This window comes from Nylanderia fulva, unplaced genomic scaffold (genome assembly GCF_048542155.1).
Source record: "Nylanderia fulva isolate GAGA-0341 unplaced genomic scaffold, ASM4854215v1 Scaffold7, whole genome shotgun sequence".
Taxonomy (NCBI): Eukaryota; Metazoa; Arthropoda; class Insecta; order Hymenoptera; family Formicidae; genus Nylanderia; species Nylanderia fulva.
Genome location: NW_028190807.1, coordinates 819,944 through 842,117, shown reverse-complemented (window position 1 = coordinate 842,117; position 22,174 = coordinate 819,944). Strand labels below are relative to the sequence as shown.

The window sequence follows — 22,174 nt, the reverse complement described above, 5'->3', positions numbered from 1 at the left end:
ATTCCCTTTTACTTTCGGATTAAGAAAGAAAATTTGCAAACTAAGGAGTTTGTATCCTATGGTTGGGATCAGAAAATTCCTGTAAAGAAATAGGCGAGAAAAATAGTTTGAAAGGAATCGGAACGTCCGGATTCTCGCCTATTTCTCTAATTCTTATGTAATCTTAAGAATTCATAATTCTGTAACCAAGATATGAGACTATACAGATTGATAAATCTTTTTTCCTGTACAAATTAAATAATATTAACAAAGAAGGAAGCATTTCTAATTTCAGGTAAAAAACAATCCGCATAGCCAATAAATAGATTTATAGTTTAAGTATCTAATCTTATATTTTGTCGATAAAAAAAGGAAAAAACAGCAGACTTCTTAAGGACGTTTATACATATAGGATTCGCTTAAGAAAATAAAAACGATACATCCTATATCTATCCGAAACTGTTCGAAATAAAGGCACTGCAATTCGGGTCGGTTTAATGTTACTCTATTGCCGAGAGAACCGACCGACCATTCGGGGACCCCAGGTCTCTACCAAGCAATGATGTTTGTTATACGCGGTCTAAAAACGTGTACAATCTAGTGAAGCGATGTGCAATGCATGTGCACGAGACGCAACATCCAATTATCAAATTTCCTCATAATATTTAAGAAACATGTCTTGCGCAATTAATACACGGTGATTAAATTGTCTTGACCGAAGAAAAAAGACGAGAAGAATCTGTCCTTTATAAGTGCGAATGCATCGGTTAAAGACCCCGATTGTACCCAATTTCCTAGCTCACAATTGCGCGGTATAATAATAGACTAGAGAAGCGCCCATATATGTATGTCTTTCAATATTCATTAAACACATTTCCCAGATGTATTTTCGAAAGAAATTCATCGTGTGCAATTATTTATAATCAAGAAAATTGAAAAATAAAGTAAAATATTGAACGTGTATATGTTTATCCAGCGAAAAGCGAAAATATGAATATTTTCAGTATTAAATGTGTCGAAAACAGTAAACATATAAATGTAATACCGTAAATTAATGATTAAACAAAATAAAACAATAAAATAATATTATACGAGTTCTCTCTCTCGATCTTTTTATATTATTAAATACATACATAAATGTAGCTGCATGTCTTTTTGTAATCAATCTCTATAATTTTTATTTCAAAAGTGATATAAAACACAAATTTTTTATAATAATTATATAGTTGATATAAAAAGTTTATTTTCTCGAAACAGAAAATACTTTCACGAATTTAGAAAATCGTAAAATTGATTTTCTGCATTCGAAATTACATTGCTACATATATATAATTTTCGTTCATGGATCTCCAAATAATTGACCGACTTTGTGTGCTAAATTCAGAATTTCTTTTTTAACAAAAAAAAAAAAGGGACGAGCTCTCTATTCATTGCGAAAGAATCCATATCATAAAATTTTCTATCATGGGAAAAACGTAACACAACAAAGCTACCTTTATAATTCAATAGACTTTAGAATCAATTAATGTCACGTTAGTGTTTCCTATAAAAATATTTATAGCCTTTTACTATTTACTTTTTGCATATTTTTTTAAAGAAAAGGAATAGTATAGAAAAAAAATGCAAAGATTGCAGAAAATTCTTCGTTACTAGAAAGATCGACGTCTTGCTAAAAAAAATCATGAAAAAAATAAAAGTAAAAAATTGAGAAAGTGCAACTCACAATATTCGACTAATAAATATTCCCTAATTAAAAAAACATAAAAATTAGCGATGATATATGAATGCCATGTAATTTTCTTTTTAGTTACTACCTACCACATATAGATAAGAGTTGTCAAAATAAGAGTCCAGACAAAACACAGAGTTTATACCGATGTACACATATTTTTATCTATGCATTTTATGAAATCTACTCTTTATGACGAACACAAATAATAGATGTACATCGATCGAAATATATTTTTATCCAGAACGCGGTCGTCAAAATCGTTCGTTGCAGTTATATTTTGCACACAATGATGTAAATTAAAAAAAAATATTTTAAAGCTATATTTCTAACAGATCAAACTGCAATAAATTTTACCTCATCTTTCTTGCTATTCTTTTTTTGTACGATTCTCAGCCCTTATAACTGTACATCTTTCTTTTTTTGAAAAATATATACGAAACGGTTCTTTGGACAATATTTGCTACCATGTAACAAAAAAATTTGCCGCTACAAATACCAAACTTTCTCTTTGAGAACAATTTGAGCGATACTGACATATATAGAGTGTATCTAAATAAGTGTGAAAATTTTAGAAGATAATTCTTAGTAAAAATTGAGAAAGGTTTCTTATATACACATGTACTCTTACATCCTTCCCTAAGGAGTAAACTTTTCTAGAAAGGGAGGTAAAACTTGAACTGGTTTTTCTCAAATTTCAGACAAATTAAAAAAGAAAACGGAAAATATTCATAAAATTTCATTTTTTGTCTGAAATTTGAGAAAAAATAGAAATTTAATGTTTACCTCTCTCTTTAGAAAAGTATAACTCCTCCAAGGATATAAGAGTATATATTTATATAATAAACCCCTCGCCCCCTCTCTTAATTTCCGACAAAGAATCATCTAAAATTTTTCACACTTATTTCAATACATTGTATATTTAGAAAGATGAAAGAAGAAAATATATGTAATATATTTCTTTTTTTCCGAACAAAAAAAAGCATTTTATGAAATATAAAGAAATGTATCATTAAAAATAGCACAATTCTAATAACCTAAATTTTAAATTAATTGTAAGATAAATTAAATATAGTTGCAAATGGCTTATACAATTTATTACAAATGTTTGATATATATATATACATACTATAACTTGCACATACACTTCTTGCCTATAAATAAGATTCTATCTAATAGTAATATGTCATGAAATTTTGTGAGAAATAAATACTGTCAACTTCTTATAAAAAGGTAAGGAAGAATCTAGGAGCGAATTTTTTTAATCTATTGGAAAATCCGTTTGAACAGTTTTGTTTTCTACAGAACATTCTTTGTTTAAAGAATCACATTTATTTGCAATATTGACTATTTCTCGAAGTGTGGCATTCTCCTGTTTCAAAGAATGAAATGCTTCCTTTTCCTTTAATTCATTTTCTTCATCTAAAGCAGCAGCTGTTCGCATTACAGCTGCCATTTCATTAATTTTTTCTGCTTGAGTGGTTATTATCTGTATAAAATGTATATAAAGGAAACATTGCATTTTGTACTACAATTTATTTTTAAACTAATAAACAAATTTCTTTGTAAACTTACGTTGGCATATTTGGAATTGTGCAACGATGAAAAATCAGTTTTGTTGAGACGTAACAAAGAGGCCATCTGTTGACGATATTTGGACATTATCAGCTCGAGTGCATGTTGGTTGTCTTCTAATGCGTTTCTCAATTCTTTATTTTCTGCCTGTATTTCTCTCAAATGTTTGTTTTCCCTTTGGATTCCAGCAATTAATTGCAAATGTGGCCTTTGCTTAGCTTCCGTATTTAAAATATCTACTTCTTCTTGATACTGTAAACATAAAAATCCATATTATAAATATATAACATAGAGCAAGTTATACAACAAGCTACACAAAATATGTAACAAAAACAATATTTACCTGCTTCATATTATCAATCTGTCCACATACAGCCTCTACCTCGCTTATCAGAGTATCCGCTGTATTTTCATGGTCCGAAATTCGAATGACCAACTTTTTGGCATCTAGTATAATTTGTTGAAATGTCAAAGACATCTGTAAATATATATAAACAAGATCTATTTACTAACAAAGATTGAGATTTACTAACAAAAATAAAGACAATTATTTTTTTACCTTTAAACATTTATTACTTTGTCAAGTAATAAAGCAAATACACAAATTTTTAAACAAATAAAAACAAAACACTATTTAGACGATATCAAAACACGCACATATTGATCTATTAAAATGTGAAAGTTTTAAATAGCCCGAGAGTGATCGGAATGCAAAACGTAAAGAGCAAAAAACCAAAATTAGAGATTCTATCTGGAATAATTTCTATTTAAAATGATTTGCAGACTTATTGCTCTCACGTTCAATCTTCACTTTTTCTATTTTATCCAACTCTATATTGCTCCAATTTTGATTTTCTTGCAGGAGCTTGTTTTTACGAGAAAAACTCATTAAACGAGACTCTCGTACAAATTATCATTCGCTTCCGCAATAATTGAACACATAGTCGATAACACGAGACTCACGTATGTACCTTTTACAACTGACGATGGTCCAGATTTATTGTTAGCGGTGCGCGACTGCAAAGTTCATTCGGTGTCGACGAAACGTCTCCGACGACGTCGAGGTTATGGAGAAAGATGGTCGTGCAAAGTTTTTTAATTCCCTTCGCGTGTCCTGGTGCACGGTATATGTATGTGGTCCCGTGTACTATTGTGTCTGTACTGTTCCTCGGCTATTTCAGTTGCACCTGTATATATATGAATAAATCAGCAACGTCAGCTGGTAGTCGCGCGTAAGTGGAAGCGTGTCCGTGATCGAGGCTGCGTTCCGAAATTCACTGTCAAGTATGGGAGATCTATAATGCGCGTCACGTATATCGTAGCTCTCGGACACTGACTACAATATACACGTATATACATGTGTCACGCACACAGACTTCTATATATCACTATTTATTATATTGCATTACTATTATATATTATTATTTATTATATTGCTATTATTATTATTTATTATATTGCTATTTATTATTATTTATTTGTGATCACGCACACATAAAATCGTGTATATATGTGTATATATTCACACGCGAAACGAGCGATGAAAAGAAAATGGCAGTCGCGCGATTTGACATTTGCCCGCGAGAAAGTGTCACCTTGACATTTGCCCCGCAAATCAATCTGTTAATTATAGGACTCGATATTGATTTTCTGTAAAATATACGCCATACTTCTAATAATATACTATGAATGCATGCTAAAAAAAATTATCTGCCAGAGATTGAACTCTTTCTCCTTCTCCGAGTCTCTTTTTCTCTCTCTACTCTTTCTCTCGATCAATCGAATCCTTTACAAAGTTTTAACAAATTTCATTAGAAGAAGAAAAGGAGAAACAATACAAATATAATACATGTTTTGATATATTTACCATTTTCGTTTCTAAATTTCACGTTCAAGTGGCCTAAATATATCTTGTGGTTGTTAAAAAGATTGATGATTAATTTCGACGACGAGTTTACCGGTTGCTGTTCGCTGTTTTTTAATTAACTATGACTATAAACATATACTAGATGTCAAACATCCATAATAAAACGAGGTAGAGACTTCTCGACGTTTCTATTTGACGATACACAAAATTGACCAATCAGAACGAAGGGAACAAAGAAAATTACCTATCAAATTATTTCTTTCCATATACATAAGAAATTAACCAATCAAATGTCTGATGTACAATATACCATCATACAAATAATATATATTCATTTTCTGCGCATTTTCTGCATTAGTATGCAAATTTGTCTGGATGATCAAATTATTTTTTTTTTTATTAAATTAACTTTTTTTTATATTATAATATTATTATATTATAATTAATATAATTATTATTATATTATTATAATTAATTTATTTTTTATTTAAATTACAAATTACTAATTAATTGATTGCGTTTTATCAATATAAAAATATAACTAAAAACATAAATATAAATATAAATAGAAAAAAAAGATAAAAAAAACATAAAAAATATAAATGTAAACACATAAAAAAGTAAATAAAAATCTAAATTCTATAATCAAAATCTCGCATCGAGATGTTTGAAGAACCGCGCGACATGATCGGTCGCTCCTATCGCGCATGCGCGCGCACAAATTCGCGCTTTCCCATCTAGATGAGCGACTACATCCAAGGTTCACCGCATCGAGGGGATGAGCTCTTCTCGGTTCGAATGATTTATTCGTTTGTTCCACGTACGAAGGACTGCGAAAATTATTCGCGGACGAGACGAGACACTCGAGGCGTTTTGATCGCAGGGAGGAGTTCCAACTCGTCGTCGTGGAAACACAAAAAGGAGGAGGCTCCCGGGCGCGTCGATGGCTAAATAATGTCGAAGAGCATTCCCGATACCCGAGCCGCGGTGCCGAGCGCCAAGTCGACGATCGGGAAGTTTTAGTGCTGCTACGAGCGCGATACACTACAACTACGACGACGAGGAGGAGAAGAAGAAGAAGGAGGTGGACGATCGACGCAGTGGCTGAATTCTAAGTATACTGTGATGCGAATAAACGTACCCGCGCGATCGGTTGCTATCCCGCGATTCTCGTGGTCCTCGTTGAGGAAGGACGCAATCTCCGAGTAAGAAATTGCGCGATATACGAGCCGAACAACCGTTAATCGCGCACACATACTAACATATATATATATATATATATACACACATACATACGTATATAAAATATATATATATCACACACATACACATCTACGCGGCCAAGCTCGCGCAAGATAGATTTTTCCCCAGTCTCTCCTTCCTGAAGATCCGAGGCGACGAGCCTTAACGCCGTGTTTTGTTTCTCGCGCCTTCTCGAGCGCGACAGTGCGATGTTTCGAGGGTCGCGCGCCTCGTGAGAAGAGAGGAAGATCCGAGAGAAATCCTCGCCATCCCTCTCCGCCTTCGCTCTCTGGCCCTCGGCGAAGCCGCGTGCAGAGGCGAGAAAACCGAGTAGGGAGGAGTCACAGAAGGAGGCGAAGCTGAAAGAGGAGGAAGCAGGAACAATCATGGACGGAGAACGACCTCCTCCCCCACGGCCTCTCGGGATGGCATCGTCCACGGGGGCCGGATCCGCGACGACGAACGGCAGCACCGAGGAGCTGGACGGCGGCGATCTCTTCGGCGGAGGCAACCCTGGGGACGCCCTGGAGGAAGGCTGCGGCAACGGCGAGGCCAGCGATCAGATCTGCGCCGTTTGTACGAGCAAGCTCTGCGCGCCCAGGGTGCTCACCTGTCTCCACGTGTTCTGCGAGGCCTGTCTGGACAAGCTGCTGATGGACGAGGCCGGGGACTCGAAGGTCGGCTCTGTCATCAGCTGTCCCGTGTGCCACCAAGAGACTTCCGTTAGTTCTAAGGGCGCCGCGTCGCTCACGTGCGACTACGTTCTCACCAATATATTGGACATGTCCGCTATCGAAAACATGGCAGTACTGTGTACCTCCTGCAAGGCCAAAGAGAGCGCCGTGGCGCGCTGTTCGGACTGCGCCAATTTTCTCTGCCCGAACTGCAACACGGCGCATCAGTTTATGCGTTGCTTCGAGCACCATAAGGTTGTCGCCTTCGAAGACTTGAAGCAGTCCAACGAAGCTATTCCGATACACAAACCGATATTCTGCGAATGCCATCCCGCTGAGAACATGAAGTTCTACTGTCACACATGCCAGGTGCGTACAGAGACTTTGATGATAGTCGAAAGTCGACTGCACGTTGGAACTGCCAAGTAATTTAATTAAAAAGTATGCATCGATGGGGGTTTTTTTTTTTTTTTTTTTTTCCCCTAAATTTGTGTATTTTTGTATAAATTATATTTTACTTTAGACACACAGAAAAAGAATTGAGACATTAGAACAGTGTTTTTAAATAATTTACAAGTATAATTGATATTATATGATATGAAAAATTAATAATTGATAAACTTTTCTTTATTTATCTCTTTATAATTTGTACATCTTTGAAATATTTATTATCTCATCATCAATTTAATTCTGATAATAGAATCTCAACTGTAAAGTTAAATTGTGTATGTATTAGGAACCTATTTGCAATGAATGTCTGCTTGTGGAGCACAAAGCACCGGAGCATCAATATGAACGACTAACGGATGCGGAACCACGACAGAAAGAAGAATTAGTCAATTTGATGACTGAAAGTAAAGTAAAAATTGTTGAGTGCGATCAGGTATCGGCACAATTGAATAATGCACTTAGCGAGCTGCAAGTACAACGTGACCAAGCGAAAGATTTAATTATAGAGACTTTTCAAAGTTATAAGGCAATATTGGAGAAAGTTAAAAAGAATACATTAACCGAACTCGATAAATTGCATTTGGACAGAGAACTTGAAATCATGGATACTATTCACAGGTATATATACACATTTGGTAGCTGTCTATATTTTATTAACAAAATAGCACAGAAAGCAACATATTTATATACTTTTAAAACATTTTAAATTTTCCTGCAGTGTCGCAAAAACCGTAGAAAAGATAGGTGATGCTTGTCGTTTTACTTCGAGACTCCTAGAACACGGTGATGCAGTGGAGATTTTGGCCCTTCGCCGTATTGTAGGAGGTCAATTGATGAATTTAGTTAAAAATACACCAAAACATAATGTAACATTCTCTATCGAATTTCAAACGGATTATAATCATTTTGAGAAAACTGTAAAGGTAAATATGCATAAATAATTATATCATTGATCAAAATAAATTTATATTATGTATAAATTTATGTTAAATATTATTTGTTATAGGAGGTATTTGGGAAATTTCATACTGAAAGTACACCAGAAGTGAAACCTCTTCCTGAACCAATTTCAACAGTATCAGGAGTCTCTACGAATCAACAAATTGTTCACACCACTTCAATGGGTTGTCCAAGTTCCATCAGCACAAGTTCTCCCATTTCACTTCCCACGTCGATGCAATCCTCTTTTGAAGGTGAACCCTCATTTGTTATACCACCAACTTCAAGTCCTCAAAATATTCCACCACCTCCACCACCTGTACCTCTTCCACCAGGTACGGTTCCTATCCACGGACTGACTAGTATCCAAGAATACAATCTACAACAACTGGCCAGTTTAGCGGAAAAGGTAGAGATGGTGGGCGATACTGGTGTAGTTGGACCTAGTTCAAACCCTAGTCCAACTCCGTCCTTCACTTTGGCAGACTTATTTGCTGGGGATCTAAGTTCAACAAGCCATGCCATCAATAATTTACAAGCTCTCGCAAAATTAGGAAATACTCTTGGTAATCAAGGTAAGGAATGCAATATTAAAAAATTTATGAGTTTGCTACAGTGCGCTTCTATACTATGTAACAAACTAGTCCTTTAAGAATTATTATAATTTACATTTTTCAATTTTATACACAGATATTTTATGTACAACATATATTTGGTTAGCTATTGCTGTTTAATATTTAATTGTTATTAATTACGTTTTTTATTTACATTTTCTTTTCTCTTTATAAAATTAAAAATTGTTTGTTTTATACATATACTAAAACTTGTTTTAAATTTACTATACACGAGTTTATTATTTTGCATTTAACAAATTTATTCAATACAGATCTAGGAAATGCCACTATTAATGGCAGTGGTGGATTAGTATTGGGACGTGGACCTTCACCAGCCATTGTAGATACCCCAAATCTGGGTCCTTTGGCTGCCAATAATCTTTTAAATGGAGGATTTCAGCCACTGTCCTCTTCCACTTCACCAATACTTTCACAGGGTGCTGGTAAGATTATCCTAATTTCTAATTATATAATTAATATTGCTTTAACAAATTTTTTACTTATAAAAGTTATTAAAAATTTTTTTTAATTGCATTTATTTTTATTAATATCGACATTTTATTTTTAGATGACTTAATAGGTGATTCTATGCATAACATGCCTGTAGTAGTAGGAAATACCGTTGCCAATGTAACTGGATCAGGGACAGGAAATTACCCTGCTCACCCGAGATCTCAGAATACGAAATTGACGCCTATGCATATCCGGAGCAAATTTGGACAGTTAGGACCCAGTAAAGGGCAATTCAATTCTCCTCATGGATTTTGTCTGGGAACTGATGAAGATATTATCGTTGCAGATACAAATAATCATAGAATTCAGGTAATTATCTCAATATATAAACTTATTTCTTTATAGAAAAAAAAAATTAAAAATTGTATAAATCTTATAATAAATTATATAAATGTTTTATACACGTTAATTCCAGATTTTTGATAAGACTGGTACCTTCAAATTTCAATTTGGTGTTCCTGGTAAAGAGGAGGGACAATTGTGGTATCCCAGGAAAGTGGCCGTCATGAGAAATAATGGCAAATTTGTTGTATGTGATCGTGGAAATGAACGATCTCGAATGCAGATATTTACAAAGAACGGTCACTTTATTAAGAAGATCGCTATTCGTTACATCGATATCGTAGCTGGCCTAGCTGTTACCAGCCAAGGACATATTGTGGCTGTTGACAGTGTGTCGCCAACTGTGTTCGTAATCAGTGATACTGGAGATCTTTTGAGGTGGTTTGATTGCAGTGATTATATGAGAGAACCAAGTGATATCGCTATCAGTGGTAGGCATCATTTTTTCTTTTTTCTTTTTTTTTCTTTTTTTCTTTTTTTTTCCTCTTAATAATACAATTTTTGTAACAAGATTACTATTAATATTTGATAACTTTTAATAATTCTTACTAATTTGTTTATTGAAAAATTCTATTTAGTCTATAAAAGTTTAATGTAAAAAAAAGAAACGCGCGTGTATAGAGACATGGTATAATAATTTATAATTCTTTATGAAATTTTTAGGCAAAGAATATTTTGTTTGCGACTTCAAGGGACATTGTGTCGTCGTGTTTAACGAAGAGGGTAAATTCCTGCGTCGCATCGGCTGTGAGAATGTAACAAACTTCCCAAACGGGATTGATATTAGCGATGCAGGAGATGTATTAATTGGAGATTCACATGGTAATCGTTTTCATGTAGCTGTCTTCTCTAGAGCTGGCTCTTTAATTTCCGAATTTGAATGTCCATATGTAAAGGTAAGAACATACTACATATTTTATCAGAAATAAATAATCAGAAAAAATAAATGAAAACATATATATAGTACACATTTTTAAAAATCTATATTTACATGTGCCAGTAATAATAGTATTCTTGTACTGGTTAATCAAATGTAAAGAGAACTTGATAAATAATTTAATATTAATATCTTTTTATTTTATATTGCATTTTATTTTATCTAACATGTTGTTTTGTTTACTGTTGCTATTGATTGATATTTATAAATATAATAGATTTAAACAAATTGTATAATATAGTATATTGCAAAATATAAATATATATAAATATAAAATATTTTTATAAGCAAAAAATTTGTATAATATTTGTACATTGTGATAATGTAATAATGTTGTATCTTATAGGTGTCTCGATGTTGCGGCTTGAAAATAACTTCAGAGGGATATATTGTAACACTGGCCAAAAACAACCACCATGTCCTTGTATTAAACACTCTTTATATATTGTGAAGTGGCATCAGACGAGTAAGTATGTTGTAACTTTCTCCTTCGAATGAAAACTTCTTTGGAAACTGCTTTCAACGAAAGAGATGAGAAGGGCATGCCCAAGGCATTACGTTCCAATTTTGGGCCTATCGAAGCAATAGAAACAAGTGCAGCATGCAGCTTTAATAGTTGTAAAAATATAATGCGTCCCCGTTTTATGAAAGTAACAATATTGAAAACAAAAAAAAAGCAGAAAGATAATGTACGTCTCCGACCAAACAGTATAATAGTAACTTAGCAATTTGCATTTTGGTAAACTGCCAAAGTAAATTAAATTAACTGAGTGAAACCAGTTAATTGAGAGAAAGAAAGAGAAAGAGAAGCAGTTAAGCTATAATCGACCAACCAGCCAGTTGGGTGGGTCGTTTGTAGTAGCGAAAGCAATTTATAATGGCCTTCCGTCAAAATTGGTTGTTGTACATCATTTTTGACACACGTCAGTATTTTAAGTATGTTTATAAATCAAATTATTCTAGTCTCCGACGAGCACTTTTTGCGCGCTGGTTTCGATTCGTGCTCGAAACAAGACGTTCTCTCGTCTTGATTTTTTATTAATCAAGAATGTTTGTCTTCTTAGTCCTAACTGATGCTTCAAGATGCATATGAGTACAGAGATTATGTTTAAAAGGTTTTCCTTTAAGAGCTTCTATAAGTAAACTAATAAGCTCACAGCAGGATAAAAATTTCACGATAAAAGGATCAAAATTTTTCGCTTAACAGAAAAAATAAAAAACGAAAAAAAGAATGTTGCATGCTGCGAGGTAGTTGATAGTACTTCCTGCTCTTATCATATCGTATTTCTAAAGAAGAGAATGAAACAATACTCCTCATTGCAGCAGGCACAAAGCTTAATAAGAAGCCATGTTCCTGATTTCTTTCTGCGCGTTTGAAAATGATAGTTGAGAACATAATATAAAAACAACGTTAATGTGCAAGGAATAGATTATGGTATGTTGAAAATCAAACATTTAATATCTTATATAAGAAGTGTCGTACAGAGAGGATAACACTTTGAACATAAAAAAAAGTAAAATAATTATAATATTTACATTTACGAAAAATGAAAAAAACGAGTAGATCCCATTTGTGCATTGTTAAAATTAGACGAGACACATAATGGTTACAATATTTACTCAGGATGCTTTATTATGTGTGGTCCACCATATGAATATGAACATATATGCGTGTGTGAATTATATTGGTTTGTGGTGCTAGTGAATAATGTATCCATACCGTGTAAATGTATTTGTTATAAAATTACAGAAATCGTTCCCGCGCATTTTTTTACAAAATACAAGGCGACGATTTCACGTAATATATTATATAAGGTTCATAAGAGTACCACATACCACCGGTATCATAGGGACGATACTTTATCTATGTAAAGAAAAAAAAAGAACATACAGTTTGCTAAACAACCTCTATTTATGTATATAATTAACGTGAGATCCATTGAAAAAAAGAAAAGGGAAAAGTAAAATTACATAAAACACATACATATATAGAAATACACATATTTTTTAGGGTTGTTTACATGATCAGCCTTAAGATTTGATTGAACTAAAATGCAATGTGTATACAACATATGTAAATCGGATATTTGGCAGATTGCTACACACTGTGTTACCTTACATTATCTACAATAATGTTTAATTAACAAATACTATCTTGCCATACCAAATGCTAGGTAGCACACACATTCATATATACATATATAAATATATATATACGTAAATATATATATGTATATAATATATGTTTAATATATATATATATACAATATATAAAATATATGTTTATATTTATATGTGTTTATATTTATACTTGACTAGCTTTATCAGATTTGTTTGCATACACAGGAAATTTTCGATAATATCTGATTTCATTATTCATATATAAGACAGGTAAAGAAGGGGAAAAATCAGACGAATGAGAAACACAAAGAGAGCAGTACTAGGAGGCTATTTTAAAGCTCGCGCATATAACATCGGCATTTGTAGTAAAATTGCACGAAGCCTACGTATACATACACCTAAGCTAATCAGTCGTACTCATCTCTCGTGTAACGTTAGAAGTTTTAATTTTATATGTAAAAAGGAGAAAAAGAAAAGAAAAACTAATTCTGAAAAATATTTAATAGTCATGGTTAGCAGAGTTATATAAATAATGCCTGTGATAATAGTATCGTCAGGATAAGTTGTGTCCTTAAAGAGTCTCTGATGTTGTTGCTAGGTAAATATATTGATTAGAGAAGTGTATCAGTGTGAGAGATTATCATTGGTGCTGACTGGAAGGTGTGTTTCGCAAGCACAATAACACCTAAGATCCCAGAAGGCCATCAATCGTCTCTCCGATGATACACATTAAATATAAAAAGGAAAAAAAAGATATTCAAAATAAAAGAGAGAACACACGTTGCAAAAATTTTTGCCAGTCATATTAAAAACTCATAGCGTGTAACGAATGGATGACCATTAACGAGAGGGTCTTTTACCTCACAAAATTATTATATTACGCTCACACCTTATATATACTTGAATATTTTAGTATAGATTTACTCTATTTACATATTTTTATCTGTGGAAGACTACTTGGCTAATTTAGGCCACTGTTGAAATTCACCCCTTATTTGCCTTGATGTTTAAATTACAACAATAATATAAAGAAAAATGAATAATAAAGAACGAGAATTACTTGTTACGTAAATGGTAATTGTGATAGATTTTTTGATGATTTTTACAATCTCAAAAGTCTTATTATATCCTAATATGTATAGAATTATATAGTCACTCTGTACGTAATAGATAAACTTTGCTTACATTGTTAAACTAATATTTAAAAAAAGAAGCTCTCATATATAACTATATCCACACTAAACAGTTTTACAACTGACAGTGTATAATCGAAGAGAAGATCGTATTTTGGATATATGCAATAGGTTCCCGTGTATTACTTTAGCAGTACTATTTTTATTGCTATACAAAACTTCCAAGGCCTTTTAGGTGCCACAGAGATTCTCTCCGATATAATTTCGAACACAGAATTATTTCATTTTATACTATACGACCGGATTTTTCTTTTTTTTTTTTTTTTTTTTTTATGCGCTATATTTTCGTGCTGTGGAATTTCATTTACGGTATCGTTTCCTTTTATAATGTATATGTATGTACTTTTGTAGTCACCACTTGTTTTATTTAGAAATCAAAATTAGCGCAATTAATATATTGCATTTGTTCCCACAATTCAAAATTTTCTTTCAACATATATACATAATATATACCATTTAACACTATTTTAACACACGAGGAAGACAATTATACGGGCGCTTTTCGAGCTGCTCTATTCTAATCTAAAATTTGAAATTACGCAAGACAGAATATTTGTCAATCATAAAATATGTCGTGTATTCGAAGAGAAAAGTAAAATTGTTGCTATATATCATACATATATATACACACATACAACATACACAGATACACGAATATGTTCCTGATTTTGAAAAGAAAAAGAATCGCATACAATTATACAATAAGAATTACTGCTGTGCGAGGTTCATAACATCTATAATTATATAAATAATAGGACTAACATGACACGACATAAACTGAATTCTAGCCTACGGTTAATCATAGTCTTCCTAGAATCCTAAAAAAAAGAGTTATGACTTTGCTATATTGATTAGGGCATGGCCAATTAACACTATATAGCTGGTTATAAATGAGGAGAGAAGCGTAACAAAAGGAGGATGATCTTACACTAAATTAACAGCAAATGGTTACATTTTATTATACATGGCTTATACATTAAAGATCCGTGATCTTTTTTTTCTTTTTTTTTTTCATATCTTCAGCATAATTTAAGTTATATATTTATACATATTTATAAGTTATATATATTGGAAGGAAAGAAAAGTCTATGATCAAAAAGAGAAAAAAGGCAAAAAAAAAACGAAAAAGAAAAAGTTGTGTAGTTTATTATTATGTGGTAAGCGTTCTGCATTATTTTTGTAACAATATTTTTATTCCTTACTCGCGCGCTCATATACACCGTCTTATATATCATTAATTTTATCTTTATGCAAGCATTATGTGTTCGATTGGCTGTTTTCGACGCTTATTATAGCGTATTCTTATATATCTGGATACATATTAGAAATAATTCCCTCGGCAAGTATTATTTTGCCAGAGGTTTACGGTTGAGCTTTGCTCCATATTTTGATCTATCACATTTTTATTTATGCGATATTTAAAAAAAACACGGAACTGCTTCCATATAAATGTGTATTTATATTATTTATATATTGTTTTGTTTAATTGGTTTTTATTAATTTCTCGATAGTTGTATCTCTTTTATATGAGAGAAAGAACGTGTATATATACATATATATTTCTATTGCACAACAATATTCACTTGCATTTCAGTTGTGTTTTTTTTTCACGTTTATTTCGTTTTTTTTTTTTATTTTTAAAATTTTTAAAATTGTTGTCATATTTTCTTTTTCTTTGTTTGAAATACTCAATCTGAGGTGGGATGACAACGAAAAATTGTATTAACAGCTTGTCGTGCTACTTCATTTGAAAGGAGCAGAAGGGAGCGATTATATAGTTCATATAGATGTAACAAGTATTCATGTTAATTGTAACTTTACGATTTACTGCATTCCAAAAAAAATCAATCATTTTATCACACATTTTTATGGGATAGATAAATTAAATTCTTTAGTGCCAAAACACAGACTAATCAGAGTATTTATATAACATATGTGTATATTGCTTATGACTTGTTTTTATTTCTTACGAGTTTATTTTATTCGTCTCTTTTGAGTTTTTTTTTCCGCGTCGCGTCGGGATATCGAAGTTTTTAGAGTAAGAAGACAAAAAAATTTAAGATTATAAATCCTTGCTTAGTCAGTTAAAGTACAAATATTTAATATATATTCTATCTTTAGAAGATAAGTGTAACGCGAAAGGCGTGTTAAAAGGCGTATATACTGTTACTTGGTTTCATTCCTCAAAACAGCACTCTAGCTTTATTTATTTGCATTAGTTTACATGAATATATGGTAATACTTAACAGGCTGAGAAATGAGGGTAAAAGAGAAAATGCTTTCGCCATTGCCTGTATGTATATATATATATATATTATAAATATATAATATATATATACAATATACAGACACACCATTATTATATACGCGTGTAATATTTATTTGAAAAATATTACAACACACGTTCCTTTTGGAGGTACTTTGTTTACATATCAAATTGACCACTGAAACACGCGTTACATACAGTTGCATTCCAACTTGGTATGCTAAAAAAAGGTGTCGACGTTTCTTCTCAAGTAGCATACCCACGAAATATATCCCTGATCTCTCCCGCGTTTTTTTTTCATCTTACTTTTAAGTAGCAACCGCGAGGCTGAAAACGAGAGAGCGAGTCTTGTTACGGTAAAGCAATTACTTATCATCGGCATTATCGGTTTTTTATCCGTAAAAAAGCTTTTTTTGTTAGCAACGGATCTTTTTTTGTAAACGCGGAAAAAAGAATTAGCATCTGTTGTAACATCAAGAGCGATTGCTTTACCAAAGCTACTCAGCCTCTCTGGCTCCGGTACGTTTTTCTCTACGCAAAATTAGTTTAGTATTAGTTTATCTCTAACACACAACACACAAATTTATAATATGAATAACATGTATTCGGAATGAACTTTTCAATCGTTTAACTTGCGTTACGCAATATAAATATAAATATATATATATATATATCTGTAACAGCTGTATTGTGTGCGAGAACCGATTATGGATTACGCTGTGTGTAAACCATGTTTTCCTGAAACCTCCATTGGTATTTTGCATTAAGAAACGAACTTATATTTCTGAAAAAGAAAGGAAAAGATTTTAAATAATGTTCCGACATCACACTTCTACTTCAAAATATAAACTGTATGAGAATAGTACAATGATGATGAGAAAAAGGTAAATTGTAAATGCAATATGGAAAGCGTGTATACCGATATATTTTTTATATGCTAATGGGATGCCAAGGAGCATGGTCACCTTGTAATGTATTATTTAGAGCTATACACGTCCAAATCGCGTGACTGTGTAATACGCAAATCAGTTTCCTCAAAACCTATTATTCAGCCTTTGTATTAAGCACCTTCCTCCCTCCCGTTTCCCTCCCTTCTTCCCCATCTGTCGTCGGACTACTTGAATTTCAAAGTATTTCAATATGTATCTATCTCTCTCTTAGTTTACGAATTTTTAATCTTCCAAAGTTTGTCAAGGCTAGTCCCCGAGATATCTGTAGCACAGATCTACAATTCTTTTTTTTTCCTCCTTTTACCTTTTTATTTATCGCATATCAGCTTTTTTTCTATATATATCTTGTATCTATCTACAAAATTTTAAGTTTCATTTTTATATAATATATATTCAAATTTAATGGTATTATACGTATACACATCTATATACACTTTTACAAAAAAAAAAGGAAAAAAAAAATATTTTAATCTACATACCGTATTACATAATTAAAGATATGAAACATTTGCTACTTATATATATACATATATATATTTGTCAAATGTATTATATTGAAAATATTTTATTATAGGATGGACACAGAATTTAGCCTTAAAAAAATATATTAAAAAAAAGATAATGCTCTCCGTTGATCGTACATTGCTTCATCATATCAACTCAATTTGCCATTGCCTGTCAATTCATATGTACTATCCTATACTAAGATATTCTCAAATGATATATCACTATATGCAGTTATTTGAAACGTGTAGAGGTATACATTCTTGTCTGCGCATAGGCTGCAATGCAATAATAATATATTGTGATGCTCACAAAGCACATAACACATTTTACCAAAATTGTAATGTTTAAATATTTCATGTGATTTTGGAGAAACTGTTATATATTTTTTATTTCCTGCCAATTGTTTAATTTGTAATGTTGTTCTTTGTTCTTTTTCAATAAAGTAATCAACTGAATGTCCAATTCTTTTTATTATAGCATGTCCAATTCTTTTTATTACAGCATGTCCAATTCTTTTTATGTACAACATTTATCTCCTCGCGATTTAATTTATGGGAAACAACGACTTGCGGAATTTTCAACTCGATATTTTTATCATAGCAATTTTTTATGTTTACATGTATATTCTACGTAATTTAGACAATCGTTAGTGACATATTTATCCAACAAAAAGTAACGATTTCGTACATACCTACATACATACATACACACATATGACAGAGATAAATTATTCACTTTAGACATCTTTATTCGAAAGAATATCGATATATCTATACATGCAGATCATGTCCTGTATTTTGGAAATGTATTTATTCGGAGTCGGAGTCCTTCCTGCCGTACTGTTGTCTCGGTAATTCGCTCTGTAATTCGAGAACGTGTTCTATGGGTTGCGGTTTTCCATCGTCGCCGATGCGACAAGGGCGCACGACTCCCTCCCTAAACAACAACATTGTTTCGATATATTTTTTTATACATAGAAGGATGTACGACCACGCATTGTAGTTGTTTACAGCCAATAATATATATTACAGATTTACATATATATAATATTACAAATATGTAAAAATTACGGCTTTTGTTTAGGATTATATATATATAGACTATGATAAATAATTGTATATCTCGCGCATATCTTTTTGATCTGTGACGAATAAATAAAGTTTCAATATACACAACTCACCTCGTTAACTTATCAACAAGATTTACTAGCTGTAAGGCTTCATATTCCTTTTGCGCATCTGTCATACCTTCAAATGGATTTGATTTGGGACTCTCGAAACATCCGGTCACTGGGTTTATTCTTAACATGAAAAATACGTTTGTAAAATATATTTTAAAGCTCCTTGATATTTACCGCGGCAATATTAGATTGTGACGTCAGAGGTGAAAAAATACATACTGAAAATTTTTGCGTGCCAATTTTAGATAAAAAGATTTATTTTTAAATATTGTAAAAATATTAAAGCCATCTGAAATTGTGTTTCATCAAAATATCTTTATCTAAAAATGGCATGCAAAAATGTTCAGTGTATTTTCTCGGCTCTGACGTTACAATCTAATATGACCGCTGCGAGTACTAAGGAGAAAGATTTTCATTTTAAATATATCTCGTACTTACTGCTCTTTAAACTTTATGTATTCTTCCGTTTCGCTATCTTCCGATTCTGAAGAATAATTTGTTTCCACCTGATTACGACCCAACAGTCCTTTTTTGGCAAACATACCCGCCGCATTTCCATATCCTGTATACTTCACCATGCGATTAACTGTAGATAATATTTACTCTATTATAACGAAGTTATATTAATTCTAGATGAAATCGTAATATAAAAGTTGTGTACGAGATATTTTAATACAACAAATAAATACCATTCTCTTTACAAAGGATAAATAAAAGTTCTGCAACTAGGTCGTGCAATTCTGTGATAGGCGAAGTTAATAATTTGCATAATTTGGCCCTTAACGTTGTCCCTTCTTCAGGACGATTCATCACATCCTTTAATGGAGGTAGAATCTGAAACATTTGTATTTTATATTTGTTAATTATCTGTACATTTGAAATAGTTTTAAATTCATATTAATTCTATACTACAATTATTAATTATATTCGAGATAAAAATTTTTAGGAAAAACTAATTATTTCTAATGGTAATTTTCTTTTCTGAAAACAAAAAGCTTTTCCTAATTTTTTTAAAATATGAGTTTTTAATTATTCATGAAAACATTTAATTACTACAAAGATTATTTATATGCTAAATATGCAAAATTAATTTTACCTGGAATCTCACATATTTACGAATAATCCTCTCCGATTTGACGAGTCTAATCAATGCAGTAACTACTGGAGAAACATTTTCTATCAAATTTATCTTACAGTCTAATCTTTGATCTAAAAATCTAAGTAGAACATATATTGCGCTCATATCCATATTTTGATATACATTTTTGCAATCATCGCTCGCAACAGGTTGTACAATTGGTGCATAACAGCTAGATGGTATTACAGTCAATAAATTGATGACATTGCTAAAACAGAATAAAACAGAAAAATATAAGATTAGCATGTGATAACATATAGTAATTATTACACTGTATCATGAATATATACCTTTCTAAATCATCTTGTTGTAATGAGTATTTAAAAACTAACAGTTTATATAAAATTAACACCAAGTTCCTATATTTCTCTTGATCTTCGACAATATCATCAGAATGTATATACAAATTAAATAGAACCTTTAAAACTTCACAAACTATCGTTATTTCCTCAGTCTAAAAATAAAGAAGAGATTTAAAATCACATTTAGATACAAATACACACAACAATATATATGTGTGTAAACATTATTTACAATATGATAAAAACTCTTCACCTTAATTACTGTTGCTCTATTATTACAATTTTGTGTCACAAATTCCTCTATTATTTTAATAAGATATATATCACCGCATAAATCAGTTTTGACTATATCTCTTGTAGATATATTTAATGCAGTAAGAAGAAATAGTATTCTTATGTCAAATAATTTGACATGATATGGAACATTAATTGTGTAATTTTTTACTCGGTCAATAAGATAAGGCAAGGAAGATACTAATACTTTCGATTGTTGCACTTTTTTACTATTAAATAGTAAATTGCATAACAACTTTAATGATTCTATTGTAACTGCAATTTAAAATATATATATATAAATATATTTGTATATATATGTATAAATACATGCATTATCTAATAAATATGAAAGATACAAATATATATATTAGAAAATTTATTTTTACCAGCTGTATATGAAGTTTGTTCTTCTTCGCATATTTTTGTCAAATCTGCATTTTGCAATATAATTTTTATTGCCTCATCAGTAATTAGTTCATTTAAATTGGTTTTATCTCGGCTAAAATATGAAAAAATAAAATATATAAAAATTATAGCAAGTGTATAGAAATGTAATATATAAAACTTATTTCTGTATGACATTCATGTTTCTTATATCTACAAAATAGCAAATAAATTTTTGTTTTTACATTAAATAAATAAATATTAAAAAATATTATAATGTATTACCTGAGTATTCTTAAAGCAGCTAAACAATGATGATGATGGTCTAGATGAGTGTGATCTGTTAAATAATAAAATAATCTTTTCCATAGCTTCTCTCGTAAACAGTTATTATTCAATTCTCCAAAATTAGTCTTCTTATCATACTGAAACATAAATTGCAAAACAAATAATTTGTTATTTACTACAATATGTTCAACAAAATAAAAAGAAGTAAGAAATATCTTTCTGAATACTAATGTTAGTGCACAATAGAATAATTAAAATAAAGAAAAATTAATTTTTAAATAATTATATACTTTCTATGACATAAATTGTTTAAATTTTATTGCACAAGATTGCTATTGAAACCCCAATGAATTGAGGTAAAACAACTTGACAAATAAAGCATTTTTAATGTAAAAATTTATAAATAATATTGTTTTATATTACTCAATAATGTATCACGTAGAATACACTCACAATTTTTAGAAACACAACAATGCTGTCACAAAATTCTTCATAAGTGCCAGAGATTAATTTTGAGATCAGCTCATCCGCATTAACCATTTCCATATCCGTTTCCTTTTAATGATAGGCACTTTCAAATCGCATTATATATTTTATTTCATAATAAATAAGAGTAGGATAAAAGTTTTGACAGCTGAATTCTCTTGTGCAGAGGAAAATTCACGTTTAGCAAGAGCTGTGTTGCGCCAGTTCACATCATCGTATTCG

General features: G+C 31.5%; 3 protein-coding genes across 3 annotated transcripts; 1 reads left to right on the top strand and 2 right to left on the bottom strand.

Annotated features, from left to right (window-relative positions):
• Window positions 1–2,780: 2,780 nt before the first annotated feature.
• Window positions 2,781–5,273, bottom strand: LOC114945099 (FGFR1 oncogene partner 2 homolog). The gene is made up of 5 exons (XM_029321189.2): window positions 5,151–5,273; window positions 4,255–4,470; window positions 3,627–3,761; window positions 3,284–3,535; window positions 2,781–3,197 (listed from the first exon to the last, which is right to left on the bottom strand). Exons 3-5 carry the CDS (start codon window positions 3,759–3,761, stop codon window positions 2,970–2,972), a joined length of 615 nt encoding a protein of 204 aa, XP_029177022.1. The 5' UTR covers window positions 4,255–4,470; window positions 5,151–5,273; the 3' UTR covers window positions 2,781–2,969.
• A 621-nt stretch (window positions 5,274–5,894) lies between these two features.
• On the top strand, window positions 5,895–18,353 carry LOC114945098 (protein meiotic P26). The gene is made up of 9 exons (XM_029321188.2): window positions 5,895–7,435; window positions 7,803–8,134; window positions 8,235–8,439; window positions 8,523–9,030; window positions 9,342–9,512; window positions 9,638–9,891; window positions 9,998–10,355; window positions 10,588–10,820; window positions 11,208–18,353. Exons 1-9 carry the CDS (start codon window positions 6,779–6,781, stop codon window positions 11,310–11,312), a joined length of 2,823 nt encoding a protein of 940 aa, XP_029177021.1. The 5' UTR covers window positions 5,895–6,778; the 3' UTR covers window positions 11,313–18,353.
• On the bottom strand, window positions 18,350–22,170 carry ric8a (ric8 guanine nucleotide exchange factor A). The gene is made up of 10 exons (XM_029321172.2): window positions 21,920–22,170; window positions 21,464–21,603; window positions 21,181–21,293; window positions 20,772–21,067; window positions 20,507–20,670; window positions 20,175–20,424; window positions 19,768–19,912; window positions 19,517–19,664; window positions 19,079–19,198; window positions 18,350–18,834 (listed from the first exon to the last, which is right to left on the bottom strand). The coding sequence occupies exons 1-10, from the start codon at window positions 22,010–22,012 to the stop codon at window positions 18,708–18,710; spliced, it is 1,596 nt and encodes a 531-aa protein (XP_029177005.1). The 5' UTR covers window positions 22,013–22,170; the 3' UTR covers window positions 18,350–18,707.
• Between the last annotated feature and the right edge of the window lie 4 nt (window positions 22,171–22,174).

Coding starts and splice junctions, on each gene's coding strand:
- ric8a (XM_029321172.2), bottom strand. CDS start 22,012: ATGGAAATGGTTAATGCGGATGAGCTGATCTCAAAATTAATCTCTGGC. Junction 20,671..20,771: donor ATAGAGCAACAGTAATTAAG/GTGAAGAGTTTT, acceptor CTTTATTTTTAG/ACTGAGGAAATAACGATAGT. Junction 18,835..19,078: donor CTTGTTGATAAGTTAACGAG/GTGAGTTGTGTA, acceptor GTTGTTGTTTAG/GGAGGGAGTCGTGCGCCCTT.
- LOC114945099 (XM_029321189.2), bottom strand. CDS start 3,761: ATGTCTTTGACATTTCAACAAATTATACTAGATGCCAAAAAGTTGGTC. Junction 3,536..3,626: donor AGATTGATAATATGAAGCAG/GTAAATATTGTT, acceptor TTATGTTTACAG/TATCAAGAAGAAGTAGATAT. Junction 3,198..3,283: donor ACAATTCCAAATATGCCAAC/GTAAGTTTACAA, acceptor CATTTTATACAG/ATAATAACCACTCAAGCAGA.
- LOC114945098 (XM_029321188.2), top strand. CDS start 6,779: ATGGACGGAGAACGACCTCCTCCCCCACGGCCTCTCGGGATGGCATCG. Junction 8,440..8,522: donor ATTTTGAGAAAACTGTAAAG/GTAAATATGCAT, acceptor TATTTGTTATAG/GAGGTATTTGGGAAATTTCA. Junction 10,821..11,207: donor TTGAATGTCCATATGTAAAG/GTAAGAACATAC, acceptor TGTATCTTATAG/GTGTCTCGATGTTGCGGCTT.